Raw genomic sequence first — 16,218 nt, 5'->3', positions numbered from 1 at the left:
AATCGATCACCTCAGAAGCACTTTGCTGGAAGACTCCCCTGTGGTTGGCTGAATTTATGTAATTGTGGCGCAAATGTATTATTCTGGCCGGTTTCCCATCAGGCGCTGATAGAAAAGCACTGCGGAACAAAATAGGTGGAAAATATTGAATTTGGTCAATTTGTTTCCAATTTTTGCAACCCTTGAGGTTGCGCCATGCGGCTAAATTACACAGCAGCACTTGATGGCAAATAAACACCGCGAGCAATGCTCCTTGCCAGAGAGATAGTCCCGTGGGTTATGCATGAGACGCGACAATCAGTGCGCGAGAAAACAGAATTACATTTTGCATTCTGAGAGTGGTTTAAAAAAGCAGATAAGCATGTAAGCAAATCTCACACACACACACACAAAATGTCCCACGAGTTTTGAATGACTGATATATAAATTGCTTTTTATTATCGTCAGATGTTTAAATAAACATATTTTTACATAGCGAACAAAAAACAAGGCTTAATCACGTAACCAGTCGTTACAGAAATTCACAACAAAAGCTGATTGAAAGCACACCCTGCCAACGCTAATTTCAACAAATATAATATGCAGTAATCCCAACAATGTGCTATTTGACTGTTGAATTCGCATAATTGAGTGACATTGTTAGGAAAGAAAAAGTGCCGTTGTCTATTCCATACCGCGTGGCCGACATATCAGAAAAATCACCCAAAAAACCCTGAAATAACAAACCCCCGTTTTAAAAAATTGGAAACCAACTTACAAAACAATTCACCACAAGCCACCGTAATCTCTGTTAATTCATGAACATACACAATAATGGCAGCATTTGATATTTGTCTCATTGCAAACAAGGTTTCAAATTTGGAAAAACATGGGTGTTGAACTTCTTTCGCACTGTACGTAGCCAACCGTGCGAATTGGAGGTGTGGCTTTATGCTGAATTATTTTTCAGTTGTTATCAGGGAGCGCTTGTTATTTATGACTGAATATAGAAGGATGGTAATTATAGTCCCCTGCTTTGTACACAACCGCCAATTTAATCCCTGTAATTTTAATCTATAAACGCAGCCCGTGGGGCTAACATGCTTATGCAGTGTCTTTATTCTTGTCTCTTCTATATTTTGGCAACCAGATCCATCGAAGTCTACGAGAAGTAGTGCGTTCACACTGCTGGATAAACTCAGGATGCCACGATGAAGAATTTCCCGGTGGTGCCGTTCAGCTCGTTGACGTGTCGTGGGGTTTGCACCACGCGTTGTCCGGCAAATGTTTTCGACATTCGCCCCACATGCTGGAAGCTTTCTCAGGAACCCAATTGAGTTTCTGAAGAAGCTGGCACCAAACTATACTAAAGTATTTTTTATTTTATCAGGTAAGCCACACTGAACTATATCATTATTTTCAAAAGCGACCTAGCCACAAATGATTGCTCCACGGAGTGGCTTATCATTTGGAAATTTACAGCAGCCAAATACTCTAAACACATGTTTTTGAATGTGGAGGGAAAAACCGGAGAACATGAAGAAAAACAAAGCAACCACTCCAAATATACAAGCGGCAGGGTCGGGATTGAATCCATGACCTCCTATATACCGGGCGAGGTAATTCACATCTCGCCACCATGGCACCAAACACGTGCTACAACCAGAAAACACATTAGAGCTTTAATAATTTGGGTAAAACTACCACTTGGCCTCCCCCATCTGCAATAACTCAGAGGTGTGGCTTGTTTTTGCTGCCGGCGCTCTCCACGACTCCGTCAGCAAGAAGCTGCCGCACCTCCTGCTCGCCATAGCCGAGCTCGCGCAGCACGCTCTCCGTGTGCTGTCCGACCACAGGGTCGGCGGCAGCGGTGCCGTCGCCGGGCCGCGCCGGCGTGCGCGACAGGCGCGGTGCCGGCGCGGGGACGTTGGTGCCATCGGCGTTGCGCAGGAAGGAGCCGCGCCCCGCGGCGTGCGCGTCGCCCGCCACCTCTTCCGGCGTGAGCACGGGCGTCACGCACGCTTCCATGCCCTCGAACACGCGGCACCAGTCGGCGCGCGACCGCTGGGCGAAGCAGCGTGAGAACTCGCGCTTGGTGGCCGGCCAGTCGTCCATGCTCATCTGGTGCGGCATGGTCGCCGGGTCCAAGCCCAAGCCTGTTTGGTAAACACAAAGAAAGAGATCCCCCAATTTATAGCCTTAACGGATTTGTCTCCCCAGTACTGATGTTTACAGACCTCACCAGGTACTCATTTAGAGCCGAGTTGACCTAGGGGAAGCTCACAAACCAGTACATTAGGAATCGAACTCGGGTCGACAGGTTTGTAGTAGAGTGCACGAACCGCTATATTAGCGCTCGGGAAACACACACACAAAAACAAAGATCCCCTGTATAGCCTGAACAGACTGTTGGGGCAAGTGCTGTTAGCGAGCACCCATGAAGGCCGGCACGAGACATGAGGGGGTTGGTGGCCAGCACCACGCCCCGCAGCCTAGTGGAGTTGTTTACACACCGCACCAGGTACTCATTTGAGGTTGAGTCAACCTAGGGGAGGCCCGAGACCGGATCAAATAATCGTCACCGGTGTTGGCCATGAGCAGGAATCGAACCCGGGTTACTGGGTTCATATTGTAGTGTAATAAAGGTCGTTGAAGCGACTTCTGGAATCCGTTCTTTATTCGTCTTTCATTACAGCACTCCTTCACGCTGCTGACAGACAGCGTGAGAGGGATAGAAGAGAGAGACGCGCGCAGCCACGTGGCAGCCTGGACCCCCGCTCTCGCATGGCCTCCTCCCTTCGTTCATTCCAGTTCTGACCACGTGTTGTTCGTCTCCACCCCTATTTAATACCCGGATCACGTGGTACGTTTCCACCAATCCTGGCTAGCCTCTATGGAATCTTCCAGACTCCACCGTAGGCTCCCGGGACCACGCCCCTGACTCGTCTCCCCATTGGCTGTGGCTAAAGCTAGCAGAACCAATCCTCTACAAACAGCTGTCACCTTTCCATTACGTCAAGGCCACGCCCCTAGGCTTCCCCCCATTGGCTATGGACCAGGACCGGCAGAGCCAATCATCGTGACGAGTTGTAATCCGTCAACGACCCGGATATAACCTCACATTACAGTAGCATGCTAATGCCTACACTGCCGACACAATAACATCACCCGCCATTCGGCACTAAGTGGTGGTGACGTCACCACAGCGCTTGTGCATGGCTATGTGCACATTAAGGCCACGTGAAGTGTCGAACGCCCGCTAGCAAGAGGTTACAGGACATACCCAGGTGCCATGGATCGACTGACTGAGATGATTGGCCAATGCACCACCTATGCCCCCTAATGTGCCAACTTGCTATGTTTTAGCCTGCCGCCGCTCCGCTTGTACAACACGTGGGCTCCACCGTACAACACGCGTACTCCACCATCCAACACGCGTACTCCACAATACAACACACGTACTCCACCATACAACACGCGTACTCCACCATACAACACGCGTACTCCACCGTACAACACCCGCACTCCACCATACAACACACGAACTCCACCGTACAACACACGAACTCCACCATACAACACACGTACTCCACCGTACAACACGCGTACTCCACCATAAAACATGCGTACTCCACCATACAACACACGTACTCCACCGTACAACACGCGTACTCCACCATACAACACATGAAATCCACCGTACAAGACACGCACTCCACCATACAACACACGCACTCCACCGTACAACACGCGTACTCCACCATACAACACGCGTAGTCCACCATACAACACGCGTACTCCACCATACAACACGCGTACTCCACCAAACAACACGCGTACTCCACCATACAACACGCGAACTCCACTATACAACACGCGCACTCCACCGTACAACACGCGTACTCCACCGTACAACACGCGTACTCAACCATACAACATGCGGACTCCACCATACAACACATGTACTCCACCATACAACACGCGAACTCCACCATACAACACGCGTACTCCACCATACAACACGCGTACTCCACCATACAACACGCGTACTCCACCGTACAACACGCGGACTCCACCGTACAACACGCGCACTCCACCATACAACACGCGTACTCCACCATGCAACACTCGAACTCCACCATACAACACGCGTACTCCACCATACAACACGCGTACTCCACCATACAACACAAGAACTCCACAACACGCGTACTCCACCACACAACACACGTACTCCACCATAAAACATGCGTACTCCACCATACAACACACGTACTCCACCGTACAACACGCGTACTCCACCATACAACACATGAAATCCACCGTACAAGACACGCACTCCACCATACAACACACGCACTCCACCGTACAACACGCGTACTCCACCATACAACACGCGTAGTCCACCATACAACACGCGTACTCCACCATACAACACGCGTACTCCACCAAACAACACGCGTACTCCACCATACAACACGCGAACTCCACTATACAACACGCGCACTCCACCGTACAACACGCGTACTCCACCGTACAACACGCGTACTCCACCATACAACACAAGAACTCCACCACACAACACGCGTACTCCACCACACAACACACGTACTCCACCGTACAACACGCGTACTCCACCATACAACACGCGTACTCCACCAAACAACACGCGTACTCCACCATACAACACGCGAACTCCACTATACAACACGCGCACTCCACGGTACAACACACGTACTCCACCATACAACACGCGTACTCCACCATACAACACAAGAACTCCACCACACAACACGCGTACTCCACCACACAACACACGTACTCCACCGTACAAAACGCGTACTCCACCGTACAACACGCGTACTCCACCGTACAACACGCGTACTCCACCACACAACACGCGTACTCCACCACACAACACGAGAACTCCACCATACAACACACGTACTCCACCGTACAACACGCGTACTCCACCGTACAACACACGTACTCCACCATACAACACGCGTACTCCACCGTACAACACACGAACTCCACCATACAACACGCGTACTCCACCATACAACACACGTACTCCACCATACAACACACGCACTCTACCATACAACACGCGTACTCCACCATACAACACACGAACTTCACCGTACAAGACACGCACTCCACCATACAACACACGCACTCCACCGTACAACACGCGTACTCCACCGTACAACACGCGTACTCCACCATACAACACGCGTACTCCACCATACAACACGCGAACTCCACTATACAACACGCGCACTCCACCGTACAACACGCGTACTCCACCATACAACACGCGTACACCACCATACAACACGCGGACTCCACCATACAACACGTGTACTCCACCATACAACACGCGTACTCCACCGTACAACACGCGGACTCCACCGTACAACACGCGCACTCCACCATACAACACGCGTACTCCACCATGCAACACTCGAACTCCACCATACAACACGCGTACTCCACCATACAACACGCGTACTCCACCATACAACACGAGAACTCCACCACACAACACGCGTACTCCACCACACAACACGAGAACTCCACCATACAACACACGTACTCCACCGTACAACACACGTACTCCACGATACAACACGCGAACTCCACCATACAACACGCGTACTCCACCATACAACACGCGAACTCCACCATACAACACGCGTACTCCACCATACACCACGCGTACTCCACCATACAATACACGTACTCCACCATACAACACGCGTACTCCACCATACAACACGCGTACTCCACCATACAACACGCGTACTGAACCATACAACACGCGTACTCCACCAGACAACACACGCACTCCACCATACAACACACGAACTCGACCATACAAGACACGCACTCAACCATACAACACGCGTACTCCACCATACAATATGCGTACTCCTCCATACAACACACGTACTCCACCATACAACACACGTACTCCACCATACAACACGCGTACTCCACCAAACAACACGCGTACTCCACCATACAACACGCGAACTCCACTATACAACACGCGCACTCCACCGTACAACACGCGTACTCCACCGTACAACACGCGTACTCCACCATACAACACAAGAACTCCACCACACAACACGCGTACTCCACCACACAACACACGTACTCCACCGTACAACACGCGTACTCCACCATACAACACGCGTACTCCACCAAACAACACGCGTACTCCACCATACAACACGCGAACTCCACTATACAACACGCGCACTCCACGGTACAACACACGTACTCCACCATACAACACGCGTACTCCACCATACAACACAAGAACTCCACCACACAACACGCGTACTCCACCACACAACACACGTACTCCACCGTACAAAACGCGTACTCCACCGTACAACACGCGTACTCCACCGTACAACACGCGTACTCCACCACACAACACGCGTACTCCACCACACAACACGAGAACTCCACCATACAACACACGTACTCCACCGTACAACACGCGTACTCCACCGTACAACACACGTACTCCACCATACAACACGCGTACTCCACCGTACAACACACGAACTCCACCATACAACACGCGTACTCCACCATACAACACACGTACTCCACCATACAACACACGCACTCTACCATACAACACGCGTACTCCACCATACAACACACGAACTTCACCGTACAAGACACGCACTCCACCATACAACACACGCACTCCACCGTACAACACGCGTACTCCACCGTACAACACGCGTACTCCACCATACAACACGCGTACTCCACCATACAACACGCGAACTCCACTATACAACACGCGCACTCCACCGTACAACACGCGTACTCCACCATACAACACGCGTACACCACCATACAACACGCGGACTCCACCATACAACACGTGTACTCCACCATACAACACGCGTACTCCACCGTACAACACGCGGACTCCACCGTACAACACGCGCACTCCACCATACAACACGCGTACTCCACCATGCAACACTCGAACTCCACCATACAACACGCGTACTCCACCATACAACACGCGTACTCCACCATACAACACGAGAACTCCACCACACAACACGCGTACTCCACCACACAACACGAGAACTCCACCATACAACACACGTACTCCACCGTACAACACACGTACTCCACGATACAACACGCGAACTCCACCATACAACACGCGTACTCCACCATACAACACGCGAACTCCACCATACAACACGCGTACTCCACCATACACCACGCGTACTCCACCATACAATACACGTACTCCACCATACAACACGCGTACTCCACCATACAACACGCGTACTCCACCATACAATATGCGTACTCCACAGTACTACACATATACGCCACCATACAACATGCGTACTCCACCATACAACACGCGTACTCCACCATACAACATGCGTACTCCACCATACAACACGCGTACTCCACCATATAAGACACGCACTCCACCATACAACATGCGTACTCCACCGTACAACACACGAACTCCACCATAAAAGACACGCACTCCACCATACAACACGCGTACTCCACCATACAACACGCGTACTCCACCGTACAACACACGCACTCCACCATACAACACGCGTACTCCACCGTACAACACGCGTACTCCACCATACAACACGCGTACTCCACCATACAACATACGAACTCCACCATACAACACACATACTCCACCATACAACACACGTACTCCACCGTACAACACGCGTACTCCACCGTACAACACACGTACTCCACCGTACAACACACGTACTCCACCGTACAACACGCGTACTCCACCATACAACATGCGTACTCCACCGTACAACACACGTACTCCACTATACAACACACGTACACGACCGTACAACAAGCGTACTCCACCGTACAACACGCGTACTCCACCATACAACACACGAACTCCACCATACAAGACACGCACTCCACCATACAACACGCGTACTCCACCATACAACACGCGTACTCTACCGTACAACACGCGTAATCCACCATACAACACACGTACTCCACCGTACAACACACGTACTCCACCATACAACACGCGTACTCCACCGTACAACACACGTACTCCACCATACAACACACGTACTCCACCATACAACACACGTACTCCACCGTACAACACACGTACTCCACCGTACAACACGCGTACTCCACCGTACAACACGCGTACTCCACCAAACAACACGCGTACTCCACCATACACACGCGTACTCCACCATACAACACGCGTACTCCACAGTACTACACATATACTCCACCATACAACATGCGTACTCCACCATACAACACGCGTACTCCACCATACAACATGCGTACTCCACCATACAACACGCGTACTCCACCATATAAGACACGCACTCCACCACGCACTCCACCATACAACATGCGTACTCCACCGTACAACACACGAACTCCACCATAAAAGACACGCACTCCACCATACAACACGCGTACTCCACCATACAACACGCGTACTCCACCGTACAACACACGCACTCCACCATACAACACGCGTACTCCACCGTACAACACACGTACTCCACCATACAACACGCGTACTGAACCATACAACACGCGTACTCCACCAGACAACACACGCACTCCACCATACAACACACGAACTCCACCATACAAGACACGCACTCCACCATACAACACGCGTACTCCACCATACAATATGCGTACTCCTCCATACAACACACGTACTCCACCATACAACACACGAACTCCACCATACAACACACGTACTCCACCATACAACACGCGTACTCCACCATACAACACACGTACTCCACCGTACAAAACGCGTACTCCACAATACAACACGCGTACTCCACCATACAACACGCGTACTCCACCATACAACACGCGTACTCCACCAAACAACACGCGTACTCCACAATACAACACGCGTACTCCACCATACAACACGCGTACTCCACAGTACTACACATATACTCCACCATACAACATGCGTACTCCACCATACAACACGCGTACTCCACCATACAACATGCGTACTCCACCATACAACACGCGTACTCCACCATATAAGACACGCACTCCACCATACAACATGCGTACTCCACCGTACAACACACGAACTCCACCATAAAAGACACGCACTCCACCATACAACACGCGTACTCCACCATACAACACGCGTACTCCACCGTACAACACACGCACTCCACCATACAACACGCGTACTCCACCGTACAACACACGAACTCCACCATACAACACGCGTACTCCACCATACAACATACAAACTCCACCATACAACACGGGTACTCCACCATACAACACGCGCACTCCACCGTACAACACGCGCACTCCACCGTACAACACGCGTACTCCACCGTACAACACGCGTACTCTACCATACAACACGCGTACTCCACCATACAACACACGTACTCCACCGTACAACACGCGTACTCCACCGTACAACACGCGTACTCCACCATACAACACGCGTCCTCCACCATACAACATGCGTACTCCACCGTACAACACGCGTACTCCACCATACAACACGCGTACTCCACCATACAACACGCGTACTCCACAGTACTACACATATACTCCACCATACAACATGCGTACTCCACCATACAACACGCGTACTCCACCATACAACATGCATACTCCACCATACAACACGCGTACTCCACCATATAAGACACGCACTCCACCATACAACATGCGTACTCCACCGTACAACACACGAACTCCACCATAAAAGACACACTTCACCATACAACACGCGTACTCCACCATACAACACGCGTACTCCACCGTACAACACACGCACTCCACCATACAATATGCGTACTCCTCCATACAACACACGTACTCCACCATACAACACACGAACTCCACCATACAACACACGTACTCCACCATACAACACGCGTACTCCACCATACAACACACGTACTCCACCGTACAAAACGCGTACTCCACAATACAACACGCGTACTCCACCATACAACACGCGTACTCCACCATACAACACGCGTACTCCACCAAACAACACGCGTACTCCACAATACAACACGCGTACTCCACCATACAACACGCGTACTCCACAGTACTACACATATACTCCACCATACAACATGCGTACTCCACCATACAACACGCGTACTCCACCATACAACATGCGTACTCCACCATACAACACGCGTACTCCACCATATAAGACACGCACTCCACCATACAACATGCGTACTCCACCGTACAACACACGAACTCCACCATAAAAGACACGCACTCCACCATACAACACGCGTACTCCACCATACAACACGCGTACTCCACCGTACAACACACGCACTCCACCATACAACACGCGTACTCCACCGTACAACACACGAACTCCACCATACAACACGCGTACTCCACCATACAACATACAAACTCCACCATACAACACGGGTACTCCACCATACAACACGCGCACTCCACCGTACAACACGCGCACTCCACCGTACAACACGCGTACTCCACCGTACAACACGCGTACTCTACCATACAACACGCGTACTCCACCATACAACACACGTACTCCACCGTACAACACGCGTACTCCACCGTACAACACGCGTACTCCACCATACAACACGCGTCCTCCACCATACAACATGCGTACTCCACCGTACAACACGCGTACTCCACCATACAACACGCGTACTCCACCATACAACACGCGTACTCCACAGTACTACACATATACTCCACCATACAACATGCGTACTCCACCATACAACACGCGTACTCCACCATACAACATGCATACTCCACCATACAACACGCGTACTCCACCATATAAGACACGCACTCCACCATACAACATGCGTACTCCACCGTACAACACACGAACTCCACCATAAAAGACACACTCCACCATACAACACGCGTACTCCACCATACAACACGCGTACTCCACCGTACAACACACGCACTCCACCATACAATATGCGTACTCCACCGTACAACACGCGTACTCCACCATACAACACGCGTACTCCACCATACAACACACGAACTCCACCATACAACACGCGTACTCCACCATACAACACACGTACTCCACCGTACAACACGCGTACTCCACCATACAACAAGCGTACTCCACCATACAACACGCGCACTCCACCGTACAACACGCGCACTCCACCGTACAACACGCATACTCCACCGTACAACACGCGTACTCTACCATACAACACGCGTACTCCACCATACAACACACGTACTCCACCGTACAACACACGTACTCCACCATACAACATGCGTACTCCACCGTACAACACACATACTCCACTATATAACACACGTACACCACCGTACAACAAGCGTACTCCACCGTACAACACGCGTACTCCACCATACAACACACGAACTCCACCATACAAGACACGCACTCCACCATACAACACGCGTACTCCACCATACAACACGCGCACTCCACCGTACAACACGCGCACTCCACCGTACAACACTCGTACTCCACCATACAACACGCGTACTCCACCGTACAACACGCGTACTTTACCATACAACACGCGTACTCCACCATACAACACGCGTACTCCACCATACAACATGCGTACTCCACCATACAACACGCGTACTCCACCATATAAGACACGCACTCCACCATACAACATGCGTACTCCACCGTACAACACACGAACTCCACCATAAAAGACACGCACTCCACCATACAACACGCGTACTCCACCATACAACACACGTACTCCACCATACAACACGCGTACTCCACCATACAACACACGTACTCCACCATACAACACGCGTACTCCACCAAACAACACACGTACTCCACTGTACAACACGCGTACTCCACCATACAACACACGTACTCCACCATACAACACACGTACTCCACCGTACAACACGCGTACTCCACTGTACAACACGCGTACTCCACCATACAACACGCGTACTCCACCATACAACACACGTACTCCACCGTACAACACGCGTACTCCACCAAACAACACACGTACTCCACTGTACAACACGCGTACTCCACCATACAACACACGTACTCCACCATACAACACGCGTACTCCACAGTACTACACATATACTCCACCATACAACATGCGTACTCCACCATACAACACGCGTACTCCACAGTACTACACATATACTCCACCATACAACACGCGTACTCTACCATACAACACACGTACTCCACTGTACAACACGCGTACTCCACCATACAACACACGTACTCCACCATACAACACGCGTACTCCACCATACAACACGCGTACTCCACAGTACTACACATATACTCCACCATACAACATGCGTACTCCACCATACAACACGCGTACTCCACCATACAACATGCGTACTCCACCATACAACACGCGTACTCCACCATATAAGACACGCACTCCACCATACAACATGCGTACTCCACCGTACAACACACGAACTCCACCATAAAAGACACGCACTCCACCATACAACACGCGTACTCCACCATACAACACGCGTACTCCACCGTACAACACACGTACTCCACCATACAACACGCGTACTCCACCGTACAACACACGTACTCCACCGTACAACACACGCACTCCACCATACAACACACGTACTCCACCATACAACACGCGTACTCCACCGTACAACACGCGTACTCCACCGTACAACACGCGAACTCCACCATACAAGACACGCACTCCACCATACAACACGCGTACTCCACCATACAACACGCGCACTCCACCGTACAACACGCGTACTCCACCGTACAACACGCGCACTCCACCGTACAACACGCGAACTCCACCATACAAGACACGCACTCCACCATACAACACGCGTACTCCACCATACAACACGCGCACTCCACCGTACAACACGCGCACTCCACCGTACAACACGCGCACTCCACCGTACAACACTCGTACTCCACCATACAACACGCGTACTCCACCGTACAACACGCGTACTTTACCATACAACACGCGTACTCCACCATACAACACGCGTACTCCACCATACAACATGCGTACTCCACCATACAACACGCGTACTCCACCATATAAGACACGCACTCCACCATACAACATGCGTACTCCACCGTACAACACACGAACTCCACCATAAAAGACACGCACTCCACCATACAACACGCGTACTCCACCATACAACACACGCACTCTACCATACAACACGCGCACTCCACCATACAACACGCGCACGCAACCATACAACACGCGTACTCTACCATACAACACGCGTACTCCACCATACAACACGCGTACTCCACCATACAACACGCGTACTCCACCATACAACACGCGCACTCCACCATACAACACGCGCACGCAACCATACAACACGCGTACTCCACCATACAACACGCGTACTCCACCATACAAAAAGCGTACTCCACCATACAATACGCGAACTCCACCATACAACACGCGCACGCAACCATACAACACGCGTACTCCACCATACAACACGCGTACTCCACCATACAACACGCGTACTCCACCATACAACACGCGTACTCCATCGTACAACACGCGTACTCCACCGTACTACACACGGACTCCACGTGGACTCCACCATACCACACACGCACTCCACCGTGCAACACGCGACTCCACCGTACAACATGCAGACTCCGTAAATACCAGCGGACACCGCACGACACGCAGACTCCGTATGACACGCGGACTCCACCGTGCCCACATCGAACCGGAGACGGATTCCAGGGAATCTAACTAGGGAAGTAGTTATTTTCAGAAAGAGAGAGTTTAATTTGTTTAACCAGGTGCGAACTCAAGAGAACTCCATGCGTGTAAAGAGTGGTAACCGTTTATAGCATGAGGGGAAACGTGACCGGAATAATGGAGGAGTATGATTCTTAGCCTGTCTAAGAATCATATTCCGGCTAACATTTTAAGACTGTCGAAACTGCTACAAGCTAAATCAAATATATGTCACAACAGCAAGCATTGAAATACGTACAAATAGACCAAATGTGAAACGAAAATGAATCAACTTTTAAATGAGAGCAGAACACGGGACAACACCATAATAGGCAGCATCAAGCGTGAAGGTAGGAAACAGGTGCAGAGATAAGAGGCTCTGTCACCTCGGAGGGACATGAGAGGGGAGGACGCCTATTAGAGTTCAAAGCCAGAAGGCACATGGTGATAATGAACACCGTTATTCAAAAGTAATAAGATTGTAGAATATGTAAAATGTTTATTTTCGAACATAATTATGTTTCTTTACTGATGAAAGCCTCATGAAAGACTCTCTGGGAGGAAACCGGAAAACCAGGGGAAAACCACATAGACTAAGGGGAGGACATACAAACTCTACGAAAAAAAACTGCTGAAGTAGGAAATCGAACCCAGACCCTTATTGCTGTGAGCCGTGAGTGTTACCACTGCACTGGCACCCTGGAGATATTGAGTTAAAAAAATGAGTCCCAATGAGAAAATTTGAAATTGACTCGATTCTGATGGACAAACCCCAGATTGTCAGAGATGTCTCCTCCCTTCATAAAACTCGAAACGGGAAGGGTGCGATGTAAGTTACAATTCAACATTGCCAAGGAGAGGGCAGAGCTAATCACGGGCAACATCAAGACTGTTAACATGAAAAACAAAGTGCAGGAGTTAGAATAATTTACACTTACTCTAAGCAATAGACTGAAAGCCATAAAGAAGCAAAATTATTACATCGAAGTAAAAATATATATATTTAGTCATACTGCTACATTAGCAGTGGTGCCCTGGCACAATGGACCTTCTTCATTTACGTGCCATGAAGAAGGTCCATTGCCTGAAATGTCTACCATTTCCTTCTCAGGCCAGGGTGTTCTTGACAAATGTGCTGAGTTGTTTGAATAATTCAATGACAGCACCCAAATGAATGCGTTAACTTATAGTGTAGTGAACTGAGAGTGGGGGGGAAGAGCAAATAATCGCAAACAAGCTACCTTGAGATCACGGCCATGCTACACGTGGCCAGTTGGTGGATCACACGACTCGGCAAAGCTCAGACTACCCAACGGCGTCGAGGTCGCCATCTCCTGGCTCACCAGAGCATGATGGCGGTGCGGTCAGTTGAGATCCTAGTGTAATATGAGGCTATATCCGGCTCACTGACGTATCACAACTCGTCATGGTGATTGGCTCTGCCGGTCCTGGTTAACAGCCAATGGGGGGAAGCCTGGGGGCAAGGCCCTGACGTGATGGAAAGGTGACAGCTATAAGGATTGGTTCTGCTGGCTTTGGCCTCAGCCAATGGGGAGATCAGTCAGGGGCGTGGTCCCGGGAGCTGACGAGGGAGCCTGAAAGATTCGATGCAGGTTAACGAGGATTGGCGGAAACGTACCACGTGACCCGGGTATTAAATAGGGGTGGAGACGGACGACTCATGGTCAGAACGGGAACAGACAGAGGGGGGAGGCCACGCGGGAGCGGGGCTCCGAGTTGCCACGTGGCAGTGCGTCTCTCTCTCTATATCTGTCCCTCTCACGCTGCCTATCAGCATTGTGGAGTAAACTGTAAGATAAGTTGAATAAAAGACGAAATCCAAAAGTTGCCTCAACGAGCTTTATTACACTAGGATGGAATGCACATTAATTTCCATTGGTAGTCCATCTGTAGAGGAGATTGAGTGTGACCTCATCCTGGCACGCGTGGTTTTCTCCATGTGTTCTGGTTTTCTAAAACAAATAAACGAAATAAAGATCCCCCATATAGACTTCAAAGACTGTTGGGGCAAATTCTATTAGCGAGCACCTATGAAGGCCGGCACAGCACAGGGGGTGGGTGACCAGCACCACACCCAGCCGTCTTTATTGCTCGAGTGGCAATGTTTACACACTGCACCAGGTACTCATTTGAGGCCGAGTCGAGCTACGGGAAGCCCGAGACCGGGTCAGATAATCATCACTAGTGTTGGCCATGAGTGGGAATCGAACCCGGGTCGTCGAGCTCGTGCGGCACGCTAACCGTTACACGACCACCCCGCACAACGAACACCTGTGGAAAGCGGTGTTCATTATTAATGGAGTTGGCCAAACACATCAAAATAAGACCACAGAGCTTGGGCAACTGCTGGTAGCTCCGGTTCTGGCCGCCTTCCCACTTGTCTGTG

General features: G+C 50.5%; 1 protein-coding gene across 1 annotated transcript in view; it reads right to left on the bottom strand.

Moving 5' to 3' along the window:
- Positions 1-421: 421 nt before the first annotated feature.
- Positions 422-16,218, bottom strand: part of AMACR (alpha-methylacyl-CoA racemase) — a 49,516-nt gene continuing 33,719 nt past the window's right edge. The window contains exon 6 of the mRNA XM_078874715.1: positions 422-2,135. Within this exon, the coding sequence (XP_078730841.1) occupies positions 1,711-2,135 (425 nt within the window). The 3' untranslated portion in view covers positions 422-1,710. The remainder of the gene's footprint in view (positions 2,136-16,218) is intronic.

Source organism: Lampetra fluviatilis, chromosome 39, assembly GCF_964198595.1.
Source record: "Lampetra fluviatilis chromosome 39, kcLamFluv1.1, whole genome shotgun sequence".
Taxonomy (NCBI): domain Eukaryota; kingdom Metazoa; phylum Chordata; class Hyperoartia; order Petromyzontiformes; family Petromyzontidae; genus Lampetra; species Lampetra fluviatilis.
This window is presented reverse-complemented; position numbering and strand designations above follow the sequence as displayed.